The 27,562-nt window shown below is 37.8% G+C and overlaps 1 protein-coding gene across 3 annotated transcripts in view; it reads right to left on the bottom strand.

The window, feature by feature from the left end:
• Positions 1–27,562, bottom strand: part of LEMD3 (LEM domain containing 3) — a 95,971-nt gene that overhangs the window by 4,858 nt on the left and 63,551 nt on the right. For 2 of the 3 annotated variants that reach the window (XM_056798397.1, XM_056798398.1), the window contains 6 exons: positions 16,350–16,429; positions 16,114–16,259; positions 14,701–14,802; positions 14,475–14,577; positions 13,726–13,904; positions 8,145–8,226 (listed from right to left, as the gene is read on the bottom strand). In XM_056798397.1, the coding sequence (XP_056654375.1) occupies positions 8,145–8,226; positions 13,726–13,904; positions 14,475–14,577; positions 14,701–14,802; positions 16,114–16,259; positions 16,350–16,429 (692 nt within the window). Of the gene's footprint in view, positions 1–8,144; positions 8,227–11,194; positions 11,320–13,725; positions 13,905–14,474; positions 14,578–14,700; positions 14,803–16,113; positions 16,260–16,349; positions 16,430–27,562 lie in introns of those variants that run through there. The other variant, XM_056798399.1, reaches the window with a different exon arrangement.

The following is a 27,562-nucleotide window of genomic DNA, read 5'->3' as shown; positions in this document are numbered from 1 at the left end:
AGAATGGTGTAACTAGAATGTTACCATGAAAACTACGATTCCCAGCACCCCTCTTTCCTTCTCATGTTATGTGCTGACATAGAGAGGATATAAGTTTTCTGTAGCCCAGCCTCTGGCTCTCTCTCTCTCTCTCTCCCTGTAATTACAGTGGCTGTCAGTGTGATTTTTTAAATAGGCCGGAGAATTTAGTCATGTGACATTATTTGTCAGATAATTACCTTTTTATTTCCTTTATTTATAGTGATTATTAATAAACCTAATAAAATATAATACTTGGGAGTATTGGACATTAAATTCAATTCTATACCACAGTGTTAATTTGCATTTTTTTTCTTCTTCATTATTTAAAAATTTGGTCAATTTCAAACATTATTCCTTGGTTACAATAACCATTTTCTATTCCTCCCCTTACCTTACCCCTCCCATAGCCGACGCACAGTTCCACTGGTTATTGCATGTGTTCTCGATCAGAACTCATTTCCGTGTTGTTGGTATTTGCATTAGGATGTTCATTTAGAGTCTACATCCCCAATCATATCCCCTTCAACCCATGTCATTAAGCAGTTCTTTTTCTTTAATGTTTTTACTCCCACAGTGTTTCCTATGAATGTGGATAGCGTTTTCTCTCCTGTAACCCTCTGGGTTGTTCAGTATCAATGCATTACCACCAATGGAAGAGTCCATTACATTCGATTGTACCACAGTGTATCAGTCTCTGTGTACAATGTTCTCCTGGTTCTGCTCCTTTCACTCTGCATCACTTCCTGGAGGTTGTTCCAGTCTCCATGGAATTCCTCCCCTTTATTACTCCTTTGAGCACAGTAGTATTCCATCACCAACATATACCACACTTTGTTCAGCCATTCCCCAATTGAAGGGCATCCCCTCATTTTCCAATTTTTTGCCACCACAAAGAGCGCAGCTATGAATATTCTTGTACATGTATTTCTCCTTATTATCTATTTGGTGTATAAACCCAGCAGTGCTATGGCTGGATCAAAGGGCAGAAAGTCTTTTAGCACCCTTTGGGCATAGTTCCAAATTGCCCTCCAGAATGGTTGGATCAGTTCAAAACTCCACCAGCAATGTATTAATGTCCCAACTTTGCCACATCCCCTCCAGCATTCATTCTTTCACTTTCCTGACATGTTAGCTAATCTGCTACGTGTGAGGTGATACCTCAGAGTTGTTTTGATTTGCATTTTTCTGATTATCAGAGATTTAGAGTACTTTTTCATGTGCTTATGAATAGTTTTGATTTCTTTGACTGAGAATAGCCTATTCGTGTCCTTTGCCAATTTATCAACTGGAGAATGACTTGATTTTTTGTACAACTGGTTTAGCTCTTTATAAATGAGTAATTAGACCTTTGTTAGAGGTTTTTGTAATGAAGATTGTTTCCCAATTTATGCTTTTTTTCTAATTTTGGATGCATTTGTTTTGTTTGTGCAAAAACTTTAATGTAATCAAAATTAAGGATTTTACATTTTGTGATATTTTTCTAGCTCTTCCTTTGTTTTAAAGTCTTTCCTTTCCCAAAGATCTGACAAGTATACTATTCTGTGTTTGCCTAATTTGCTTAGTTTCCTTCTTTATATTCAACTCATTCACCCATTTTTAGCTTATCTTGGTGTAGGGTGTGAGATGTTGATCCAAACCTAATCTCTCCCACACTGTCTTCCAATTTTCCCAGCAGTTTTTTATAAAATATTGGGTTTTGGTCCCCAAAACTGGGATCTTGGAATTTATCATACTGTTTTACTGAGGTCCCTTACCCCAAGTGTATTCCACTGAACCTCCTTTCTGTCTCTTAGCCAGTATCAAATTGTTTTGATGTATACTGCTTTATAGTATAGTTTGAAATCTGGGACTGCAAGGCCATTGCATTTTTTTTTCATTATTTCCCTGGGTATACTTGGTCTTTTGTTCTTCCAAATGAAATTTCGTTATGGTTTTCTCTAATTCTGTAAAAAAGTTTTTTCGAAGTTTGATGGGTATGGCACTAAATAAATAGATAAGTTTGGGTAGGATGGTCATTTTTATTATGTTACTTCATCCTACCCATGAGCAATTAATGTTTTTCCCTTTGATAAGATCTAGTTTTAGTTGTGTAGAAAGTGTTTGGTAGTTGTGTTCATATAATTCCTGTGTTTCTCGGCAGATAGATTCCTAAGTATTTTATATTGTCTAGGGTGATTTTGAATGGAATTTCTCTAATTCCTGCTGCTGAGATGTGTTGGAAATAAATAGAAATGCTGATGACTTATGTGGATTTATTTTGTATCCCGAAACTTCGTTAAAGTTGTTATTTCCACTATATTTTTTAGTTGATTCTATTGGATTCTTTAAGTAGACCATCATATCATGCTCAAAGAGTGATAGCTTGGTCTCCTCATTGCCAATTTTAATACCTTTCTTTTTCTTCTCTAATTGCTGGTGCTAGTGTTTCTAGTACAATGGTAAATAATAGAGGTGATAATGGGCATCTTTGTTTCACTTCTGATCTTATTGGGAATGCATCTAGTTTATCCCCATTGCAGATGATGTTGGCTGATAGTTTTAGATACTGTTTATTATTTTTAGGAAAGACCCTTCTATACCTGCGCTTTCTAGTAGGAATGGGTGTTGTATTTTGTCAAAGGCTTTTTCTGCATCTATTGAGATAATCATGTGATTTTTGTTGGTTTGCTTATTGATATAGTTAATTATGTGGATGGTTTTCCTAATATTAAACCATCCTTGCATTCCTGGTATAAATCCTACCTGATCATAGTGAATAACCCTCCTGATCACTTGCTGGATTCTTTTTGCTAGTATCCTATTCAAGATTTTTGCATCTATGTTCATTAGGGAGACTGGTCTGTAGTTTTCTTTCTGTTTTTGACCTGCCTGGCTTTGGAATCAGTACGTTTGTGTCATAAAAGGAATTCGGTAGAACTCCCTCTGTGCTTATTATGTCCAATAGTTTGTATAGTATTGAGATTAGCTGTTCTCTGAATGTTTGATAGAATTCACTTGTCAATTCATCAGGCCCCGGTGATTTTTTCTTAGGGAATTCTTTGATGGTTTGTTCAATTTCTTTTTCTGATATAGAATTATTTAAGAATTTTATTTCTTCTTCTGTTAATCTAGGCAATTTATATTTTTGTAAATATTCATCCATATCACCTAGATTGCCATATTTGTTGCCATATAATTGGCGAAAATAGTTTTTAACGATTGCCTTAATTTCCTCTTCATTGGAGGTGAGTTCCCCCTTTTTGTCTATGATACTGTTAATTTGGTTTTCTTCTCTTTTTTAATTAGATGACCAGTACTTTGTCTATCTTGTTTTTTCAAAATACCAGCTTCTAGTCTTATTAGTTTAATAGTTCTATCACTTTTGATTTTATTAATTTCTCCCTTAATTTTTAGGATCTCTAACTTAGTTTTCTTCTGGGGGATTTTAATTTGTTCGCTTTCAAGTTTTTTTATTTGCATGTCCAATTCATTGATCTCTGCCCTCCCTAATTTGTTAATATATGAACTCAAGGATATAAATTTTCCCTCAAGTACTGCTTTGGCTGTATCCCATAGAGTTTGAAAGGATGTCACATCATTGTCATTTTCTTCAATGAAATTACTGTTTCTATGATTTGTTCTCTAACCGATTTTGGAGAATATTATTTAATTTCCAATAAATTTTTTATTTGACTCTCCACGTACCCTTACTGATCATTATTTTTATTGCCTTATGATCTGAAAAAGTTGCATTTATTAGTTCTGCTTTTCTGCATTTGTTGGCCATGTTTTTATGACCTAGTATATGACGGTCAATCTTTGTGAATGTACCAGGTGCTGCTGAAAAGGTGTATTCCTTTTTGTCCCTATTTATTTTTCTCCACATATCTACTAACTAATTTTCTAAGATTTCATTCAACTCTTTTACCTCTTTCTTATTTATTTTTTTATTTATTTAAATTTGATAGTGGTAGTTTCAGGTCTTCCACTAATATAGTTTTACTGTCTATTCCCTACTTCAATTCTACTAGTTTCTCCATTAGAAATTTGGGTGCTATACCATTGAGTGCATACATGTTGATTAGTGTTTTTCCTCATTGTCTATACTCCCTTGTATCAGGATGTATTTACCTTCACTATCCCTTTTAATCAGATCTATTTTTACTTTGGCTTTGTCAGATATCATGATTGCAACTTCTGACTTCTTTCTGTCAGTTGAGGCCCAATTAGTCTTACTCCAACCTTTAATTCTGACATTGTATCTACCCGCCTCAGGTGTGTTTCTTGTAGACAACATATGGTAGGATTTTGGATTCTAATCCACTCTCCTATTTGTTTACATTTTATGGGTGAGTTCATCCCATTCATGTTTAAAGTTATGATTGTCACTTATGAATTCCCTAGGATTTTGATATCCTCCCATAGTTGTTCTTTTTTCTTTTTATATCATTTTAAACTAGTGTTTTACTTTTAATCAATCCCCCTAATCCCCTCCCTTGATATGCTTCCCTTTCTGTCCCCTCCCCTTTTGTTCCCTTCTTGGTTTTTTTGGGTCTGTTAAGTTCCCTCTCCCCCTCTCCTTCCCTCCCTTTTTGTACTCCCTCCCCCCCTTAGTTTTACCTTCTCCCTTACCCTGTTGGATAGCTAGAATTCAAGATCCCAATGGATCTAGATGCTCTTCCCTCTCAGAGTTTATTTCACTGAGAGTAAGTTTTAACTATTACCTATTAGCACTCTCTTCCTCTCCTTCTTTTAAGAGTATTCTTCCCGCCCCCCCCCTCCCCGTGTGTATCTTTGTGTGAAAAAGATTATTCTATTTATTTTATTTCTATTTCTTCAAGTATCTCTTGGTACCATCATTGATTCCCCCACCCTTTTTCTTTTCTTTTTTTTTTTAAATATCATCTTATAGCCCTTAATGCCCCAATCTTTTCCTATGAGTGATTCTTCTAATTACTATAATAATGAATACAATTTTTTGAGAGTTACAAATAACATTTCCCCATATATTAATACATATAATTTGATCTAATTATAGCCCTTATAGAAGAGTTTGAATAAAAAAAATGTTTTTCTCCTTTTCCCTTTCTTTCATATTTACCTTTTCAAGTTTCTCTTGCTCTTTGTGTTTGGATATCAAACTTTCCACTGAGTTCTGGGCTTTTCTTTACAAATACTAGAAATCTTCTATTTTGTTGAATTCCCACACTTTCTCCTGAAAGGATTTAGTCAGTTTTGATGGATAGGTGATTCTTGGTTGAGGACCCAGTTCTCTTGCCTTTCTGAATATCGTGTTCCATGCTTTGTGGTACTTTTGTGTGGAAGTTGCCAGATCTTGTGTGATCCTGATTGGTGCTCCTTGATATCTGAATTGTCTTCTTTTTGGCTTCTTGTAGAATTTTCTCCTTTGCTTGAAAGCTTTGGAATTGGCAATTACATTCCTGGAAGTTGTCTTTTGGGGATTTAGTATAGACGGTGTTCTATGAACTCTTTCAATGTCTATTTTGTCCCCTTGTTCCAAGAACATTGGGGCAGTTTTTTTGGATGATTTCTTGCAGTACGATGTCAAGATTTCTGTTTTATTTCTGGCTTTTCAGGTAGACCAATGATTCGCAAATTGTCTCTCCTTCCTGTTTTCCTGATCTGTCACCTTTTCAGTGAGATATTTTATGTTTTCTTCTAATTTGTCATTCTTTTGACTTTGCTTTATTAATTCTTGCTGTTTTGCAAGATCATTGTCTTCCAGTTGCCTAATTCTGGTCTTTAAAGAATTGTTTTCCTTTTCAGTTTGGTCTACCCTGCTTTTTGTGGCTTCCAGCTGTTTCTCCATTTGGTAGTTCTTGTGTCTCAGACTGCTGTTCTCACTTTGAATTATTTCCCATTTTTCTTGCTAGAAGACTTCCATCTTTTGGATAAGCTCCAATTTGAATTCTTCCAGAGCTTGTGGACAATTAACATTTTTGCAGGGGGGGGGGGATTTTATTTTAATTTCATCCTCTTTTTCCTCTGTAGCCTGGGTTTTCCCTCAGTAAAAATTTTCAAGAGTCAATGTCTTCTTCCTGTTTTTCTTGGAGGGTGTCTGTTGGTCCTGGGCCAAATGAGCCATCACTGTGGTGTTTTTTCCCTCCCTATTTAGTCAGAAATCTAAGCGAGATGGGCAGGTTCTCTGTTTATGGAGTTAAGGAGCAAGGCTTTTGCCTGAGGCAAGCTATAGAATCTCCGCAGCCTCCACTGTTTGCTAGAGAGCCTGCGGTCTGAGCTCTCCAGTGTGCAGAGGTTTCCTGTGTAACTACTCCCAGGGGTAGATCCCCGGCAGTCCTAGTCAGCTCCCAGTGACCTAGAGGTGCCCCTTGCTCACGCTAGAGGTGTCCCTCACTCACTCACTGTTTCTGGTGCACGCTGGCTCTAACTCTGGCTCTAACTCTGGCTCCGCAGATGGGGTGGGGGAGGGTAGATCAGCTCACATTTGGGTGGGAGCTTTTTCTCCTTCTTATTGTGTGGAAATGTTCAAACCCCACATACCTTCAATACTGCGCCCTACTGTTGAGTCCCTCCTTTCTTACAAAGATGTTTTTTATGTTCTTTTGAGGTAGTCTATTTCATTGGGTGCTGGGGAGAGGAAGCGGCTTGCATCTAGACTGCCGCCATGCTTACTCGGAAGTTCTTCTTAATTTGTATTTTTATATTTACATTACATTTACATTTATAGTAAAATAGTTTTCCTTATCATAAATTAGGTATTTCATTTTTCTTTGAATAACTAAAATCATAATATTCTTAAACTTAAATAAAAAGCTTGTGGTTTTTCTATTTTGAAATTTTACTTCCTAAAGAATGATAGACAAATATTGCCCCAATAAGTCCTTTTAATACTACTGTATTTATTAAATAACTTCTAAGAGTTCTTAGTACATTGGGCTGCTCACTTATGAGAACAGAAAGAGATCTTTCATTTGGTTTTAAAAAAATTGGTATTAATATGTTCTGTATTTTAGTAATCACAGAATTTCCCATTCAGTTATTTGTTGTAATGAGTTTGAGTCAGCTAGTAGGTTGTTTTAAGAAAAAGAATGAAATGGAACAAGTTTCACAGATTCTTAGAACACATTATCCATAGTCCAAAGCCCACAGGTGCAATACCAGGAACTTTCATCTTTTGTTAGTTATTTGCACATAAAGAAATATTGGTAGAATATGATTTGGAGGAGGGAAAGTATTTTGATCATTATGTTGGCTACATTCATGGTGATGAGGACATAACTGGAAAAATTCTAGAAACCACACACACACACACACACACACACACACACACACACACAGAAATAGAGAGCGTGTTTTCATTAGGATGTCAGATGAGACAGATGTTCACTGCCGAGGCCGATCACCAAGTAGTTCCATGGTATGAAGTAAAATAGTTGTATGAGGGACAGTTCCATGGGAAGGTGTCCTCCATGAGAAATGAGGTAACTGCCTTCTATACAGTGGAATTGGGTTGCAATACCAAATGAACAACCTTATTGTGAAACAACTGGGGCAACCACAGTCAAGTATACTTGTCAATTCTTTTGAATGGACAAATAGATGGCACACACTTTATGGAGATGCACCCCTGCTTTCACATGTAGAGGGAAGGGTTTGTGTGAAAAAGTTTTACAAATGCAAATGTGCACCCCCACCGCACACCAGAGTGCAAGGTGTCATCACCACCCACACTTACGTCTACACTCGTGTCAGACAGAAGGAACAAGTGATGGCTGTGCCTGACGGCTAGTCTTACACACAAATGTGTAGAAATCTATTTCTGTCTGTAACAACATTTAAAGTGAAAACCAAGCACAGGCTGCAGGTGTCCCGGGCGGGGGGTGGGGGGGGGGGGGTGAGGGACTCCCGAGGGTGGGTCCTCTTCCTGTTCAGTGCCACAAAGTTGCTGAAGGCCTTCCAGGGAGGGCAACGGGGCCTCAGAGGCCAGGAACAGACCCAGCGAAGAGGGACACTGGCCTGACAGAGAATTGGCTCAGGACTCCCCGAGGATGACAGCCTGACGGGCATATGGAATTCATGCTCACAGTTCTGACTAAACACCTCAGCCTTCAAAGATCCACAGACCATCAAGATCACTTGGGAGCCATAATGATCATACTTACATAACAGGATCAAACATATTTCGAATCTTTAGGCAGGGTGTCAGACTATTTGGCGGTGAATTTCTTCGATCTAAATGAAATGCTAGAAAACACAAATAAATCAATTTTACTAGTATTTTGTGGTTATGTCATTTCATATATATATTTTCATATATATATCTTTTTAAAAAATGAACAAGTCTCTGCTTTTACCATTTAAAAAGAAGCAAGAGTTGCCAAGAAGGGATATCTTATATACCAGCAGCCTGGGGCAACAGTTTAAGCAGCTCAATATTTGTTCACAAGGTGAAAATTCTAACAAAATTCAGTGAGTTTCTCTGTCTCTTTACACCCAGTTATTGATTCCCTCAACTTCCACACGCACGGATGTTCATGAAGGTTTAGGCCTCTCCAGTCTTCTGTTGTAATAAGAGTTTCTATTTGGTGCTTAAATCAATCAACCGTAGGCTTTCCTACATCTTCAGTCTGACATTCTGGCTGAGAAGAAAGAACATTATACGCCCCAGAGAATGACTGAACTCTTCGCCTAATCCAAAATCTTACTCTCATGGACTAAAGAGTAGCCTAGAATCAGCATTAACACACTATCTCCAGAATTAAAAACTTTTACAGACTTACTTGATACACGTCTTTTCTTCCCAACTAGATGGCAAAGACCTTGCAGACGAAAAGGCTTTTATCCTCCACAAGAGGAAGGAGTCAATTTCAGAATTTTTAGAGCAATCTTTTATGGTGAAAGTTGTATTGTCAAATACCGTGACTTTCTGATGTATAATTAATCTGCTTCTTTTCTTTCTCTTTCTTTAAATCCTTACCCCCTTCTCTTAGAATAGATACTAAATATCAGTTCCAAGGGAGGAAATGGCAAGGGCTAGGCAACTGGGTTAAGTGACTTGTCCAGGGACATGCAGCTATGAAGTGTCAAAGGCCAGATCTGAACTCAGGGCCACCCGTTTCCAGGTCTGACTCTCTGTCCACAGACTGAGCCAACTTCTTTTCTAGCTTTACTCAGTTGTATTATAGTGGGTGTTTCATTATTGCTTGGGAGAAATCAAAGTTATACAAACATATTTTTCAGAACTTGAAAACTTGGAACAGGAAATTCTTGGAAAAATGCTTTTCATTTTTATAAGTGTCTAATCAGAAACTGCAATTGCCCTTCTTAGCACAGTCAGGAAAAAAGTTTATACACTGTTTAGTATAATGCTATAAAATAGAAAACTCAATTTTGGTATTAACAGTTATTAGATAGTGGAAGAGTAATATAGTAACAATTTAATGTAGAGCAATTCATATTCTACCCTCTGAGGCAGCTGGAAGAGAAAAATGGTTTTATAGTCAAGAATCCTGGGTGATTTATAGAAAAGCCACTTGATCTATCTGCACATTTATTCACTTATTTGCAAAATCTAAGTAAAAACTTTTGTACAATCTACTTCACAAGGCTGTTGTGAAAATCCAATAAGACACTAGAAGCAAAGTGTTTTGTAAACTGTAAAATTCTGTGTGTGCGTGCACACACTGTTAATATGCCATCTAACATCATACAGTGATATTAAAAGAATTCCAATATTCATAAAGGTAATATGGCCACATGCTTGTGGACATCATATTAAAGAAAGTGGGAAAGTCTGTCCTTTATGGTTATGAAGTCCTATATTAATGAATGGTCTCCCCCAGAACCAAATTTCACCAAAAGTCTAATAAACAGAATTAACTGAAAATTTCATTATATTCTACTTGGTAAACCCCAAGTGGTGCCACCATTCTGAATTCTACTATGCAATAGAAGCCAAAAAATAAGGGTTTTCCACTCCAAAGATCTGAGTTTGAAATCCTAGCACTAATTTTAATTCAACTTATGGTGGTTGCTTTTTTCTCATCACATGTGGATAATATGGATAATATTTACACTAAATAAATCATAGAGTTATTACAAGAAAGGTAATTTGCAAACCTTAAAAATCTCCAGAAAAGTAAGCTTTTTCTTTTAACCACTGGAGGTTAAGTTTAATTTATTATTATTAAATTAGAGTGGAAATGCCAAAAAGAGGAAACAACACTGCCCCCAAAGCCTATTTTAGAGTAAGAATCCAAGATTCACCAAACTTTTTGAAAAGGAGCATCTCAATGACATTTTGTTTGGGGCCCAGTGTAATTAAACTCAAAACTCTCACTCTTTCCTTCTGTCTTCCTTTAAAAAATTATAGACACCATTATACTTTAACTGAGGGTTAGACAGGCATTTTTTATGACGTTCTCACCATCTTGGAGCATCAGCTTCCAAATGACAGGATATCTAGTTTTTATAGTTCAGAAAAGCAAGTGAAAGCCATCAATGGTTTTTAAAAGTACCTTGGGGAGCTTTGGACAAATAATTTAAGGTCATTCCTCAAAAATCTTACTGCAAACACTAATTATAAAACAATACATCAGAAGTACATGCCCATTAAAATTGAGCACTGAGACAAAATCAAGTCTGATCAGTTCTAAGTTCTAATGTGTCTTTTCTATACTTACATTTGTATTTAAAAGAAGACTGCTATTCTCTCAGTTAATACCTGGCACAATCCAGACCATCTTGAGTTCATGAAGTAACCTTTTACTTAAACTTTGTAGGGATGACCAGTTGGGAAACAACTGTGACTGGTTTCTAATCATTCTGGTTTTGCATTCTCAATATAATTTTTTACCTTTTAGATGAATTCTGTTTTTAGTAATTAATGGTGAGTATGCTTTTGTAGAACAAAGAACAAACTTACACACTCACCATTTTCTGATGTAGGGCTTCCAGCTCCACTGTAGACCAAGAGCTTCATTTTGGGGGAGATACCCTTTCCCCTCCCCCTTAGCCCCACCCCCTTTGTTTAGTTTGCTGGTGACATCATCATAACCTTTGAATCCTGCTACAAAAGGACGAAGGCAAGTCCTTTTGTGGGGGTTTAAATAGCACATGGTTTTGTAAAGTTTTATTTTTAAATGTTATACCCCAATGGGTATAAAATAAAAACTTCACAGAACTGCGCAGTATTGTAAGAAATAGAACTTACCTGACCTCTAGAGGTCGGCTTCATCAAAGAACAAAGGTGAGTGTGATGTTACCAGCAAAACTGCACAAAAGGGGCATCACAGCAAGCTGGAGCTAGCCGTCTGGGGTGGGTCTGGCCATCATGAACTTAAAAGGAAAAACAAATGGTAAATTTTCAGTTGAACATGAGGGGGACTGTGTGCCTACGAAAGAGTGGGGGTGGGGTCTTCAGTGGTCTTTTTTTCCTGCTGTAATAAGCTATAAATTCAGTTCTGACAGAAAAATCTAGAATTCCTTGCTCTGATTTAGGTGTGGAACAAATTTTCTCACTCAGTTAACAAAAATGTGGCAGCAGCCAAAGATCAGTTGAATAAAATAATAATGCCATACTGTGGAGTTATTTTTTCAGTAACTGGTCATCTGGGTCATAAGATGTCTGAATCAAGATTACAACCTAGAGTTCAAGTAGAAAGGAATCATTCTTTGGGGGCATCTGGGTAATTCAGTGGATGGAGAGCTAGGCCTAGAAATGGGAGGTCCTAGGTTCAAATCTGGCCTCAGACACTTCCCAGCTGTATGACCCTGGGCAAGACACTTGACCCCCCACTGCCTAGCCCTAACCCACTCTTCTGCCTTGGAACCAACACATGGTATTGATTCCAAAATGGAAGGTAAAGATTAAAAAAAAAAAGGAATCATTCTTTGAGGGACCCACCCTTCCCTTTTAAAGGAATAACACAATTCAATTAGTCCTTAGAGATTCTGACAAAGAGAATGACTCAGTGATAATATCCCACTTCCCAGCAAGGCGTATAACACCTTTCATTTTAATTACCAAATTAAAAAGAAAGCCATATATTCAAATCTCAATTTACAATTTGGAAACAGAGGCTCTATTTCACCATCAGCTAAAAAGATGTCAGTTTCTGCTGTGATTATTTTAACTGCAATGATGTCCAACAAACAGTTCATTAAACACAATAGGTCCTGTGTAGTAAAAGACACATGGCAAAAAGGACACAGGTCTCTAGTAAAAAAATAGGGTGTAATGGACAGAACACAGATGCTGCAACCTCGCCATCTAACTCTGCAATGCCTTTGTTTTATAAGTCCAACAATCACTAACTCATGGACTTCATTTTCATTAAACAATACCAATTAGGTTCAATATTGTGAAGACACAAAGTGACTTACCTAACAAGGTGGAGAGAAAATAGTAATAAATACATACTATCTTATACATAAAATATTGAATAATATTCATTATATCAAATCAATACCACTGATTATCAATAATTAATTAATATATTAATATAACAGTATGTTAATTATGACATTACACTTTAATAATTTTAGATTATATAAAGTACTACATCATATAGTAGTTTATCCTTTCCGATTTTTTTCAAAAATGTTTTTAATCAAAGCCTTTCAACAAATCTGTAAAGCAGATTAAATTGCTATTATTTATCCCACTTTAAGATGAAGAGAAAAACAGTGAGGTTAAATGGCTTGCTCTAAGACACATTGCCAGTTGGTGATATAGTCAGATTAAAAGACAATAATTTCCAGACTAATGTACTAATTTTCCCCCATATTATTCTCCCAATCATTGTAGTCATTTGTTAAAAGATGATGATCTTGCTGAGTAAGTTTTATAACACCCTTCCAGACCCAAGTATCAAATCAACATTAGTCAGTGTTAAGATGATTCAATGCTTTTGTTATACAACAATGGAACTCTAAAATATTCTTTAATATCCTTAAGCATTAACCTCACAACAAAATCCAATGGCTAAGAAATAGTGGGATAAGGAAAAAAGATAATAAAATGTCCATGGGTGCACATGGCTTTGCTGAATTTTTTTCCCCCCAAGAGGAAGGGAATGAAGGAGAAAATGGCTTTTTAAAAATGAGTGGAAGCTTGGCCAAAAAAAAAATGGTATACAACTATTTTTTTAAAGGACATGGACATGATGGTAAACAGATATGAACCTATGCACAAGACATACACACTAGTTCAAAGATAATTGTGAAAACAAAATTATAGCTAAAATTTATAGAGTTAATTAGTCTGGGCAATGGCTAACATGAGGACTATTATCCCCACTTTATAGGGCTCACAATGCTTGCTCAAGTTCACAAAACTAGCAAGAACCAAGGTTAAATTCAGATATCCTGACTTCAAGATAAGTTCTCCTTCTACTCTGTAACAAATTATTTTACCTTTATTATGAATTTTGTCTATCAGTGATCCATTTGAAATGTGATGGGACCTACTTTTACACAATTTGAATCCCTTTTTAGAGCAAATCTTCCTCTAAAGAGTATGGATTTATAAAAGGAGACCTTAGAGGTCCTTGAATCTAACCCTTCATTTTATAGATAAGGAAACTAAGGAACAGAAAGAGCTAAGTGACTTTAAACAAAGGCCCTGACTGCAAGAGCCAGCAATCTCTCTTCTGTAGCATGCATGCTGCCTCCTTCAGTTGTTCCCTGAGACTCAAGTCTTTGATAGGATTCAAAATGAAAGATAGCTAAAGGGTTGCATACCTTGTCCTTGCCAAACTTTAGAAGGTACCACAAAAATTTTGTCACAGGCTGCTGATGGCTGTATCCACCTCCAAACCAGAAAGTCCATGCCACTTATTCTTCGTGTCTCTGTACGAACTCTGGATTCATTTGCTGCCAGGAAGTCAACAGCTCTATCCCAGACTTTCTTCATTTTTTTCCTATAATAGAGATCAAATAGTTTCATTCTCACAGCTTGATTATACACCTATCCAAATGAAACATGCTTCATCATCATTTATTCCCAGTAAGAGAGATATCTGGTGGTGTTCCTATTTTAAAAAAAAAAAAAATTTTTTTTAAAACACAACAAAAAGTCTTATGGTTTTGCTTGTGAAATTGCATCAGCTGAGGTACTTATGCTTTTCACTCCCAAAAGAAAGTTGCTTTGTCCTATTTACTATTCTTCTGTCATATAGCTTTGGACACTTAAACTTTTCTCTCCATCTACCACGGGTTCCAAGGCTCCAACAAAAACAAAACAAAATGCAACTCTAAACTGAGGGAGCAGGGATAGAAGAAGCAAGCAAAGGAATGAGGACATAGAACAATCTAGTTCTTGAACTAACCTTTGAAGTTTCTAAAATACCAAGAAGGAAGAGTGCTGGACAACAGGCTCTGAGGGCCCAAAAGGAAACATACACCAAAGCATAGCCAAGACTCAATGGCTCTGGCACAATACTTTGAAATCACCCACATTTTAGTTCTCTTCAACCATGCTTTGAACATACCTGTCAGGAGGTGGTATTAAAGAATCTCGAACATGTGGAATAGGCATGTAAGGTTGTAAGTCTTTATTTTCTTGGCAAGCTTCATTATGACTTCGCAACACATCTGAATATGAAATAAGGTATTGTCATTGTCATAATTTTATTAGTTATTCAGAAGAGGTTTGGGCAGTTTCTTCTCAAATATACTACTTGTTGCTCAAGAAGCATATCTTAGAAAATTACATACCTATAATCTTTATCACCATATCATACATCTGTCTTGTTTCCTCCTCTTCTTTTGTCCAGTGATACTTCATGTAATGCAGAACCACACATACCATCACTACACCTGAAATATTTTTAAATGTGCTTTTAAAACTGTACCTGACTACATTTTCAAAACATTTTAATCTTTAAATTATTGGAAAGCTAGTTTTCCAAGCTTGATATTTGAGAATGCAGCAATGAAGATTCAAAGGTAAAGTTTTGTTTAGCAACACTAATTAAAATACCATTTAAAATAATATTATTTAGGGAGCAGCTAGGTGACTCAATGGTTTGAGAGCCAGGCAAAAGGTCCTGGGTTCAAATAAAAAAAAATAAACATTATCTTAAAGGAATTTCTAGATTGTCCTGATGTGTTTCCTTTCTTTCTTAAAACAAAACAAAACCAAAAAAAACAAAACAAAACAAAACAAAAAACCCTTACCTTCCATCTTAGAATAAATACCATGTATTGGTTCCAAGGCAGAAGAGTGATAAGGGCTGGGCAATGCCCAGGGTCACAAAGCTAGACGTGTCTGAGGTCAAACAGCCCAGCTCTCAATCCACTGAGCCACCTCACTGCCCCCTTTCATGTTTAAGAAAGTCATCTGTCGTTAGCTGTAGCATTTACCCATTTATACTTAACTTAATTTCTAATATATAAAATCTATGTTTTATAAAGATTTTCTTTTTCAATAGTGAGTTACTACAAAAGCAAAGACATGAATTTAAGCAATCTCAAATAAATAAAACATATAATTTTGGAAAATGCAACTTTTAGGAGGGTTGGGAAAGAAGAAATGAGTGAAACCATTTTCTCACATTAAACATGAATTTCAACATTTCACAAAATACACTGTTCTTAATATACATCCAAAGTATTTCAAAGTAAAAGGATAATTTAAAAATCACATGTTTTTTCTTTCTACTTTCTCAAATACCACTTTCTCCAGGAAAACTTTTATGAGAAAAGAAAAGTCTGCAAAGATAAAATCTCATCTTCATTGCTATCTCCCAAGCCCATGTATTCCCTTGAAATCTAATTTGATATTTTTCATGAGAGGCTCCTGGCACATAATTAGTATGATGTACTGGAGAGAGTGCTGTTCAACTTGCAATACAGAAATCCTGTGCGAGTCATTTAACATCTCTCAGCTTCAATGTCCTGGAATGAGAACACAACTAACCTCATAAGGTTACCATGAAGGTCAAATGAAATAATATATGTAAAATATTTTCCAAATCATGTGATGATATGTGTGTGTGTTAGCTATTAGACAATAGCAAAAATTTTCAGCTTTAATACTAAAAAAACTAATACACATCCTCTACACACTACCTTCTCTTCTTTATCTTGTACATAATACAAGCTATGACTAAATAAACAGCAACTTACCGAAGCATAACAACAACAATCTGTGAGTCACAGTAATAAATGCACGTCGAAAGCGACACCAGAAAGACATTTGAGGTCTGGTAGATTGTAAGAATTGCACATCAGTTATGTTTGTCAAATCTTCATTTGAGTCATTACCAATACACCTGTTTAAAAAACAAAAGAGTAGGAGTTTAAAAATTAAGTCATTTTTGTTTTAAGTTATGATGGAAACAAATTAAAAGAAAATTATTTACCTAATGCCAACATCCTTTCCATTTTCTAAAATCCATTGCAAAGACGTGTTAAATACATCTTCATATTCAGGACCTAAATCCTACTCAGAAAAAACACACACACACACACAAAATAATCAGATTCCTTAGTAAGACAAATTATACTATAATAACAAAAATTATAATATTACATTAAGAATAAAACTAGTAAGTAAACTTGCAGAATAGGAGTTGCAACACATCTCAGCAATCCTCTACTGCAATCCACATCAAAAAGGAATCACCACTGTAATACACTCAAAAAAGTCATTGACAAGCCTCTCTACAAGACTTCCAAGAAAAAGGTCATCTCAAAAGGTAACCGTTTCATTTCTGGGCTACTTTAATTTTAGAAAATTTCTCCTGACTTCAGTCTAAAATTAGTCCTTTTGAAATTTTCTAAATTCTTATAGACAGCTATCATGTCTCTCACCTGCCTCTAGAGTTCTTTAGGCTATATAAGCCCAGTTCCTTCAACTGACCTTTATATAACATGGTCCTAAGGTACTTTTACCTAATACATTATTTGATAACCCCAAAGATCCTAGATTTTGGGATAAGAACTCACTATTTGATATTTAAAAAAAAATCCTGCTGAGAAAATTAGAAAACAGTATAGCAAAAATTAGGTTTAGATCAGTATCTCACACCCTGTACCACAATAAGGTCAAAAATGGGTATATGGTTTAAACATAAAAAATGATAGTATAAGTAAATTAGGGGAACATAGAATCATTTACTTGTCAGATATATGGAGAAGAATTTATGACCAAATAAGAGAGAATATTATAAGATATAAAATAATTAATTTTGATCATATTACATAAAAGAGATACAAAACCAATGCAACCAAGATTAGAAGGGAAACAATAAACTTTAAAGCATTTTTATAAAAAATTTTTGATAAAGGTCTCATTTCAAAAAAATATAAAGAGCTAAGTCAAATCTATAAGAATACAAGTCATTCCCAAATTGAAAAATCACCAAAAGATATGAATAAGTTTTCAGATGAAGACATCAAAGCCATTAATAATAATATAAAAATGAGGCCTGGGAGTCAAGATGGCGGCTTACAGACAGCAACAGTTTAGACCCTCCAAAACACTTCCTCACTGCTCAAAAACACAATGCTTTGAGGGGACTGAAAACCAAATCTAACAACAGGACAGAGTTAGGGAACTCTCCACCTGGACTCAATATGTATGCGCCAAAAAAGCCTGAATTCTACAACACATGGGTTTAATGGGAAGGAAGAAGGAAGGTCCCAAAACCCCTCCCACACCCACAGTGCTGAGCCTCCAGTGGTGGCTGGAATCCCTGGGTGGGCAAGGGCACTAGTCCGGAGGGTGTATCTTGCTGGCTGAGCCGTGCCAGGCTCAGTGCGTTGAACACAGGCTGCATAGAGGCAGTTAGAGGAGAAGCTGAGAGTAGGCAGCCTAGGCCCAGCCAAGATGCAGAATCTCCACCCCCCACCCCCATTCTCAAGGTTTTGGCCTCAGGACACATCCAGCTTTACAGATCAACTATGCCCTGGATGAATCTCATCAATAGGGTGGATAAGAAGCCTTTAGAGGGCGGGGAAACTCAAGCTCCAACACCTCTCCCCCAGAGACTGATCCAAGAGTCTTGTTGACTAAGCTCCAAGGGCAAAGGCTGCAACAAACTAAAGGCAACAACCTTGATAACAGGGCAGGAAGCCCAGCTCCTTTTCAGCTTCTGCTGTCAATGAGGGAAAATCTGACAAACCTGATCAATCAGTAGAATAAAGAAGCCCCTTTAAGATAGAACAGCCCAAAGCCACAGATCCAACACATAATGAGAGGAGCAAGACTACAGGCAACTACAAGGGGGAAAGAAGGGGAAGATATGAGTAAACAACAGAAAAAGAAAAAATAAATTACAATCAACAGCTTCTATCCAGGCACTGAGCAAGGAGCAAATGGAACACAAAGCAAAAACACAGCGAATTGGACACAGGCTTTGGAAGAACTTAAAACGCAATTTAAAAAACAATTAAGAGAGGCTGAAGACACTTGGGAAAAGAACTTAAAAAGCAAAATAAATCAGCTGGAAACAGAAAATAGTGTCTTGAAAGCCAAAATTAATCAGCTTGAAAATGAGGTAAAGGAGATGAAAGATAAACTCCAAAGAAAAATCAAAACAGAAGTAGAAGGATGACCAAAAAGGCAGGGATGAAATTCAGTCTTTAAAATCTAGAATCCAACAACTAGAAGCAAATTACTTTACAAGGCAGCAGGAAACTATAAAACAAAATCAAAAGAATGAAAAATTTGAGGAAAATATGAAACACCTCATCCACAAAATTGAAGATGTAGAAAACAGGTCCAGGAAAGACAACTTAAGAATAATTGAAAAAGAAAAAGCCTGGACATCATTCTACAGGAAAGCATCCAAGAAAACTTGCCCCAACATTGTAGAGCAAGAGGGAAAAGTGGAGATTGAAAGAATCCACAGATCACCTCCTGAACTTAATCCCCAACTGACAACACCCAGGAATGTTATAGCCAAATTCAGGAACTACCACACCAAGGAAAAAAATATTACAAACTGCTAAGAAGAATTCATTCAGATACCATGGAACCACAGTTAGGACAACACAGGATCTGACTGCATCTACACTGAAGGACCAAAAGGCATGGAATATCATATTCCAGAAAGCAAAGAAAATAGATCTACACCCAAGAATCCATTACTCAGCAAAACTGACTATATTCTTACAGGGAAAGTTTGGTCATTTAATAAAATAGAAGACTTCCAAGCTTTCATAAAGAAAAGATCAGACGTGAACAGAAAATTTGATGCCCAAACACAGAACTCAAGTGAATCACCAAAATCAATTAAGAAAGGAGAAAAAAAACAAACCAAAAAAAAAAGAATTTTTTTAAGGGATCCAATAAATTCAAATGATTTGTATCCCCCTACAAGAAAAGAGGATATTGGTAACTCTTAAAAATTATTATCACCTGGGTAGCTAGAAGAATTATACTTAGAGGGAACAGTGACAAACTGTATAGGAAGAAATGCCAAGACATACATATATATGAATGCATAGGTAGATATATAAATGCAAAAATCACTGGAAGGGTAAAGAGGATGAAGACAGGAAATACTTAAGTCTTATGTTCACTGAAATTGACTTAAAGAGGGAAGAACAATCAGATCCATTGGGGCAGAGAATTGATTTGCATGCTATAGGGAAGTAGAAGGGTAACAAGTGTTCTGGTGGAGAGGGAAGTAGTACAAGGGAGGGAGATGGATGGGGGGGGTAGTTTAAAAAGACTGTAAAGAAAATAAGGGGGGGGATAAGAAGGAAGGGGGTAGAAAGGGAAGCAAAATAAGGGTGCGAATTAGGGGGACTGATTAAAAACAAAACATCGGTGTAGAAAGAAATAGTGAAAGAAGAAAAGGCAGGACTAGGAGTGGAAATCAAAATGCTGAAAATACACAGCTAGTAATCATAACTTTGAATGTGAATGGAATGAACTCACCCATAAAACGCAAGCGAAAAGCAGAGTAGATTAGAATCCAAAACCCTACCATATGGTGTCTACAAGAAACACACATGAGGAAGGTAGATACACATAGGGTCAAAGTAAGAGGATGGAGCCAAATCTATTGGGCATCAATTGATAAAAAGAAGGCAGGAGTCGCAATCATGATATCTGACAAAGCCAAAGTAAAAATAAATCTAGTTAAAAGAGATAGGGAATGTCCTGATAAAAGGCAGTATATAGACAATGAGGAAATATCAGTACTCAACATGTATGCACCAAATACTATAGCATTCAAATTTCTAAAGAAGAAAGCAGTGGAGCTCAAGGATGAAATAGATAGAAGAAACATACTAGGGGGAGACCTGAATCTTCCTCTCTCAGATCTAGATGAATCAAACCAAAAAAAAAAAAAATAAGAGGTAAGAGAGGTGAATGAAATCTTAGAAAAAATAGTTAGTAGATCTGTGGAAAAAATAAATAGGGACAAAAATGAATACACCTTTTCAGCAGCACATGGTACATTCATAAAGACTGACCATGTATTAAGGCATAAAAACATGGCAAACAAGTGCAAAAGAGCAGAAATAATAAATGCAACCTTCTCAGATCACAATGAAATAAAAATAATAATTAGTATGGGTACATGGAGAGCTAAATCAAAAGTTAATTGGAAATTAAATAATATGATTCTCCAAAATCAGTTAACAAATCATAGAAACATTTAATAATTTAATTGAATAAAATGACAATGATGAGACATCCTTTCAAAATCTATGGGATACAGTCAAAGCAGTACTCAGGGGGGAATTTATATCCTTGAGTTCATACATTAACAAATTAGGGACGGCAGAGGTCAATGAATTAGTTATACAAATTAAAAAAGTAGAAAGTGAACAAATTAAAAATCATAAGATGAAAACTAAATTAGAGATCCTAAAAACTTAAAGAGAAATTAATAAAATCAAAAGTCAAAGACCTTTTGATGTAATAAATAAGACTAGAAGCTGGTATTTTGAAAAAAAAAAACATAAAATAGACAAAGCACCAGTCAATCTAATTTAAAAAAAAAGAAGAAAACCAAATTAGCAGTATCCAATGTGGCCACTGAAGCCCACACTCCCTGGATAGCCTCAGAAGCCCCTGTGTGGAGGGTGAGTGCTAGGAAGTCAGGACTCATGACCCAGACTGCCCAATCAGAGCCAAGGAGGAGTATGAGAGCCGGGGGGAGAAAATCCAAGGGTCTCCTCCTGAGAAGAGGTCTCTTTCTTCTCTCACCCAGCTTCCTCCACCCCCCTCATTCCCCTTGTAAATGGGCTGAATCCAAGCACCAGGTGCCAGGAAACTGGGGTAGTTAAGGGTGACCTGAAGATACTGTTCTTTCTCCTTCACTAATAATTACACTGAATATAAAGTCTCCAAGGTTAATTACACTAACTTCCTAGCTAGGTGACCCTGGGCAAGCCACTTAAGCCCCACTGCCTAGCCCTTATTGCTCTTCCTTGGAATCGACACGAGTCAATTCTAAGGCAGAAGGGCAGGGGGGAGGGTGGGAGCATGGTGATGCAGGCCTTACGTACTATGCTAGGCCATGAGAGTTGGCCATGCCACGTGAGGTAAGGACAGTGAGTTGCCCCCGCATCTATGAGAAACTCAATCATCCTACCTTCTACCTCGAGATTAACCCTGGGTTAGGCCATAGTGGTGAAAACTGGGAGCACGCCACCCCAGGGCACCCCTCTTCCAAGTCTTCAGGAAACTGGAGGTTGGGGGGATGCCTCTTGGGTAGCTGGGGTCTCTGTATGGAGGGGTACTGGCTTTAGCAGTGTCCCCACTGTCCGCAGGCTGGGCATGGAGTCAAGGGCAGTCTTCCCTTCAAAGGACAACCCTTCGACCAATGCCCATTTCTGTCCACAGGGGTAGCAAGAGCCCCTTGGCCTCTGCCCATGGGTCAGGGAGGAGAGGGCTGCTACAAGCAGTTTCTCAGGGGTTTGTGCTTCCATTGTCACCTGGTCCTTGTTGTGAAAAACCTTAAAGGAAGCATCTATTAATTGGTTTATTGGAGTTTGAGATCCCAAACCCAGCTTTTGCCGTTTTTGCCTGATGCCTGGAGCTGACTACCCTCTAAAATGGAGGCCTAAGATAATTGCCCACTCCGAGCTCTCTGGGTGAGCATCTGTATACTGTTTCATGGCCTCTACTCATCGGGACAGGCAGAAAGCTGGATTCTCCTCCTTTCTTTGAGTCATCTCTTTGAGCTTGTTATAATTAACGTGCTTCCTCATCCCTCTCTGCATGGTCTCCAGGACACAGTCAGTCATGTGATCTCTAAGCTGTCTATGTCTTTCATTCATATAGTCCCACCTGGGGTCTTGCCCTGGGACAGTATTGGCACCAGGGACTCCTGCCCATGTGCCACCTTGGGCCTTCTCATCTGCTACTTCGACGGCCAAATCCCAGATCTGCTTTTTCTCATCTGGGGTACAACAGGTGGAGATAAAGTGCAGATCTGTCCAGGACAGGTCAAACTGCAGGGTAAGGGATTTAAACCCATCCATGAATTTGGAGTGATTCTCCGAGTAGCGACCTAATTTCTCCTTAATTTGGACTAAATCTGTCATAGAAAAAGGAACATGTACCTGAGCCAGCCCATCTGGTGCCGGAACCTCTCTCAGAGGGAGGTGGACCCTGTCACCATAATTCAGTCTGCTCCAGGGATGGAGCAGGCTTGGTTGGGGGGATGGGCGAGGTAACATTGTCAGGCCGTGGTGGGTACAATGGGATATTATGGTGGGGGCTGGTTTGGGAGACAGCAATGGTCTCAGGCTCTGAGCCTGGAGAGCAAGGTGGGGGTTTTGGAGCAGAGGGCTGAGAAGAGGAAACAGTTGAACCCAGAGGGGATCCTGAAGTGAATGTTAATTCTGAGGAGGTTGGAGGAGAGGAAGGCTGAACCTCAGCTGGTGGGGGAGCTGTTATCTCCCCTCTCCTCTGGAAGGCAAAAGTGCCATTGAGTGCTAAGTCATCCAAAATGTCCTCTGGAGGGCTTCTCCCAGTAGAGGTTGGCAAGGGTGCCCTATCAACCTCTGAATCATCTACAAATCTTTGGCCTTGTCCTTGTTTTAGTTGTTGAGTCCAACTCTCGTTGATTCAGAGGTTGCAGGTCTTAAATGCTTTCTTAAGAGGAGTCAGAAAATGCTAGAACCATCAAGAATTCATCATCATTATAAAACACATAATTGATTATGTCATTACAAAGGAAATGACTAGTTAGTGATTTGGAAGTCATGGAATCATTAGGGCAAAGGCTGAAATCCACACCCACTTTGCAAGAAAAAGATAAAGCAGAGAAGGTGCTATGTAATTACTAAATCTCCAATCTATTTTCAAAACTCCCTGAAAAATGAGAATGAAACCAATATTCACTTTATTCCCATTTCTCAGGGCATCCTAATAAATTTTTAAAACTGTCATGACCGAGAGCTCCAGGGACCAGAAACTTCCCCATTGGAGACCGGCCAGTGCTACTAACATTTTGTAAGCCCTAGGGACGCTCGGGCAGCATGGGAAGTGCCAACGATACCGAGGAAACGTGCACTCAGACTACCCAGAAACTGTTCAGATGGAGAACACAACGTAAAAAGAACGCCATTTGGGAAGGGGGATGTGGGTGTTGAGCTGCATCCTGGAGGACGTGAGCAGGTGTGAGAGCCCAGGGGAAGTGTCCTAGGCAGGGGGGAAGACCAGGACACTGGAGGTCTAAGAAAGGGGGTAGTGAGAAGACAGGGAGGGACAGCTTCTGAAGAACTTCCAAAGTTCAACAGGACCTGGAGCCAGGAGGTCCTGGGGTCACATCTGGTCCCCAATAGGTCCTAGCTGTGGCACCCTGGCAAGTACTTAGCCCCCATTACAGCCCTTACCACTCTTCTGCCCTGGCATTGATACTTAGCATTGATTCTAAAACAGAAGACGAGGGCTTTTAGAAAAAGTTAAACAGCAGGGTTTAAATTTTATCCTCAAAGTAACAGAGAGCCACTGACTCTTGGTCTGACCTTAGAGTCACTTTGACAATTAACACTAAATCTCTTGGCTAGCTGAAGGGATTCAGCAGCCACAAAAAACAATGAGAATAAAATTACTTATTTTATATTATGAAGGACTAAAATAGAAACTATCAGAGGATTGCCTCACAAAATAAAATGCAGAAGACAGAAGAGTCCAGAGAAAGCTTGACAGGAGACCAATACCATACCAGAGGCATTTCCAGATCAAACTGGAGGAAAGACTCTGGCATTTGGACAGGAACCCATTTTCATCAACAATGGCAAGAACACCACCATTAAACGGATAACTCAATACCTGCTATGCTATAATAGAACAGAGGAAAGACCCTGGAGAGGAAATTGGGAGGGGAGTGGCCCTGAAGAAATGTTCTCAGAGAAATTCAGGGTTACAAGAAATAACTTTAAAAGTTCTCGAAGTCTGATTACCAAGAGTTTTTAAAGAGATACAATTCTAAAAGATTGGAAAGGTTCAAGAATGATAAGACACCAACAACTGACCCATATCACTAATTTCTCATCCCTATAAAGTCTACGAGAAGCAGGATGGTTCAGAGAAGGTGGAAGGCCCACAGGGGAATCTAGAAGAGCTAGCTTCAAGGCTAACTCTAGACCAAATGACTCAGATAAATGACTTTCCTAGAGTTACACAGCTGAGGCCAAACCTGAATTCAAGTCCTGACTCCAGGCCCAACATTGTATCTACTGAGTCACCTGGCTTCTGCCTCAGCTGGACATATATTCAGTCATAAAACTGACTGAAAAAAATATAGAGATGTGTTAGGGTTTATTTTTTGCTGATCAGCCAGTCCAAAAGCACTTCTAAAGCAACTACCATGTGCTGGATGTTGAGTCCTGGGGATATAAAGAAAGATAAAAGATAACTCCTGCTCTTAAGAAGTTACACATTTTAATACAATAAATAAAAATACAGCCTTAAAGGTTCTTTGTTTAGTAAGTCGACTCCTACTCAAAGATTCTAAGATAAATGTAACCACCGAAATAATGTTGTTGGATAATTTCAGAAGTATTAACATTAAGTTACACAGGAAGGTGAGGGGAATACAATAGATGGAAAACAATGAATTCTCATTGATGTTGGATGGGCAGTCCATGCAGTTAGTGTTTCAGAGCACATACCTAGGGACAAGCTCTGAAAGTGGATAATGCTGGCAGCCTACAAGAACAAAACAGGCAGAAGGGAGCAGGGAAGATTGCATTTGAGGATCAGTACTGTACTTTCAATAGTCACTAGCTGCGCCCTGACAAAAACAACCCCTTGTTTTCTATAATAATACTCTCCTCTGCTTTATGACTGCACATCATACAATACAGTGATCTTTAAACAAAATTAGGAATGACCCAAAGAGCAATGGAGAGAGACATGTTGGGTATAAGTAGGCTGTAGCATTTTAGCAAGACCCGCCCCAAAGAAATTTTAAAGACATAGATATAAATGATGAGAAATTTGGGTAGTGACAATGAGAAATTGATCCATTAATAAACATAAGTACCCACTAAGGGCCAGGCACTGAGTACAAGGAGTCTACACTTTACCAAGAGAAGCAATAAGTCTATATCTAAGTATCTGCAGAAAAAATACAAATCAATACCAAGTAGTTAAAGAGATACAAAGGCAAGGGTTTTAGGGAAGGCTGGAGGGGGGATTAAGAAAGGCTTCCTGGAGAAGATGGTGCTTAATCAAAAAAATGTGGAAGTGAGAAAGGTTGGGGCAAGGCTGTAAAGGGCTTTAAAAGCTAAACATTCTTTGTATTTCATCCTAGAGGCAATAAAGAAGGAAGTACTAGATTAAGAGGGCTTGAGTGATAGGATCAGAGGCTGCTAGATGGCACAGGATAGAATGCCAGGCCTGAAGTCAGAAAATCCCCCACTCGGGGCAAGTCACTACTTAGCCTGCCTCAGTTTCCATATCTGTAAAATGGAGATAATAACAGCACCTACTTTCCAGAGTTGTGAAAATATAATGATATTTGTAAGGCACTTTGCAAACATTACAGTGCTATATAAATGCTAATTATCATCATCATCTGGGACTAAGAAAATTCACTGTCAGCAGAATATAGGATAAAAACAAGAACTGGCAACTAAATAAAGACAACTTGGATTGGTTTTTACCCTTTTTAAGTCACTGATATATTCTCTTCCTCAAGAAGCGTCATACACAATGAGCCCACAATCTGAGGTTAACAACAGGCAGCAGGTGCTATACCAGGTAACCCTGAAATACTAAGGTGCTCACTTAGCAACTGTATAGACCCTCTAACAAAGGTCTAGGATTATGTAGGATGAAAAGCCTATATTGATGACACATATATGAGTATAAAAACTCTAAGTAGAGTAACAAAAGCTATCAAACAGAAGAAGGCTTTCTCTTTACATTTAGCTCTAGAGAAAACTTGAGAAAATGCATCTTCCTCCCTTCTCCACAGGGGTAGAGGCCTCTGAGTACAGAATGCTGTATCTCCTGTTACGTATGATTAAAGTATTGTTTGGTTTTGATCAAATGTTTTTCTTTTTTTAATTTGGTAAAAGGACAGTTCACTGGGTAGATGAGAGAGAGGAGATAGCTTAAGATGAATGCAATGTAAAAATAAAAGAGAAAAAAAAATTGAAAAAGTTTTTATTTTTAGCATGGTAGGAAAAACTGAATTGCCATAAAATCTTATGAGGCTTTATTATAAGCTCTAGTTTTAGTTTCATAGCATTGTATCTATTTCATAAACCTTGCTTTGATCAATTTAGTCAGAAGCAACTCCACTGTACTTATTTGAATCAACTAAAAATGTCTTATTTTATAAGAAAAAAAAGAGTGAAAAGCAAAATGAAGGATTTGAAGAGAAAGGGAACCTAGCTGTTAACATTTCACAGAATAGCTAATCCACAAGCTAGTAACAGTTAATGGCACCTTACAAAAACTCAATAAATACAATTGTAAACAATATTTTATTCCAAAAAAGGTGCCAGCACTGGCTACCTGTAATTCCTTTCCTCTCATTCAATCCTTTGTAGTCCAGCTTTTGACCTTGTTACTCAACTGAAACTTGCTATCTTCAAAGGTCCCAAGAAGCTTTTACTTGCATCTGTTGAGTCTTCTTCCAGCCCTCACCCTTCCTGAATTGTTATAAGATACCACCCCTGAGCTACATACTCGCTCTTCCATGTCTGACCACTTCTCTTCCTTTACTGGCTCATCATCCCTATCATGCCTTGGAGGCATGTACCAAGAATCCTGGGGTACCACTGTTCTGTCTGGGGGCCTCTTAGAAACCTCATCACTCTCACAGATCTAACTAGCAACTCTATGTGGATGATGTGTGGATAGATCTGTGGATCTCTCTACCCAGCCCAAATCACTGCTGAGTTTCAGGAACAACTGAAATATGATATATCCAAAACTGAACTTCCCTATTTCTGTAGTGAAAACGAACATCCTTCTAGCCTCCCAGGTCTGTAACCTAGGTATTATCCTCAACTAGCTACTTTTTCTCAACCCATATATCCATTAAATTGCTCAATCTCACCGTTTCTCCTTCTATATCATCTTCGGCATCCAACCCATCTTCCCTCCTCAGAGTTATTATATTACTTCAGGAGCTCATTGATT

Source organism: Monodelphis domestica, chromosome 5 (genome assembly GCF_027887165.1).
Source record: "Monodelphis domestica isolate mMonDom1 chromosome 5, mMonDom1.pri, whole genome shotgun sequence".
In the NCBI taxonomy this organism is placed as follows: domain Eukaryota; kingdom Metazoa; phylum Chordata; class Mammalia; order Didelphimorphia; family Didelphidae; genus Monodelphis; species Monodelphis domestica.
Note: the sequence above shows the minus strand (reverse complement) of the source record. Positions and strands in the feature narration are given on the sequence as shown.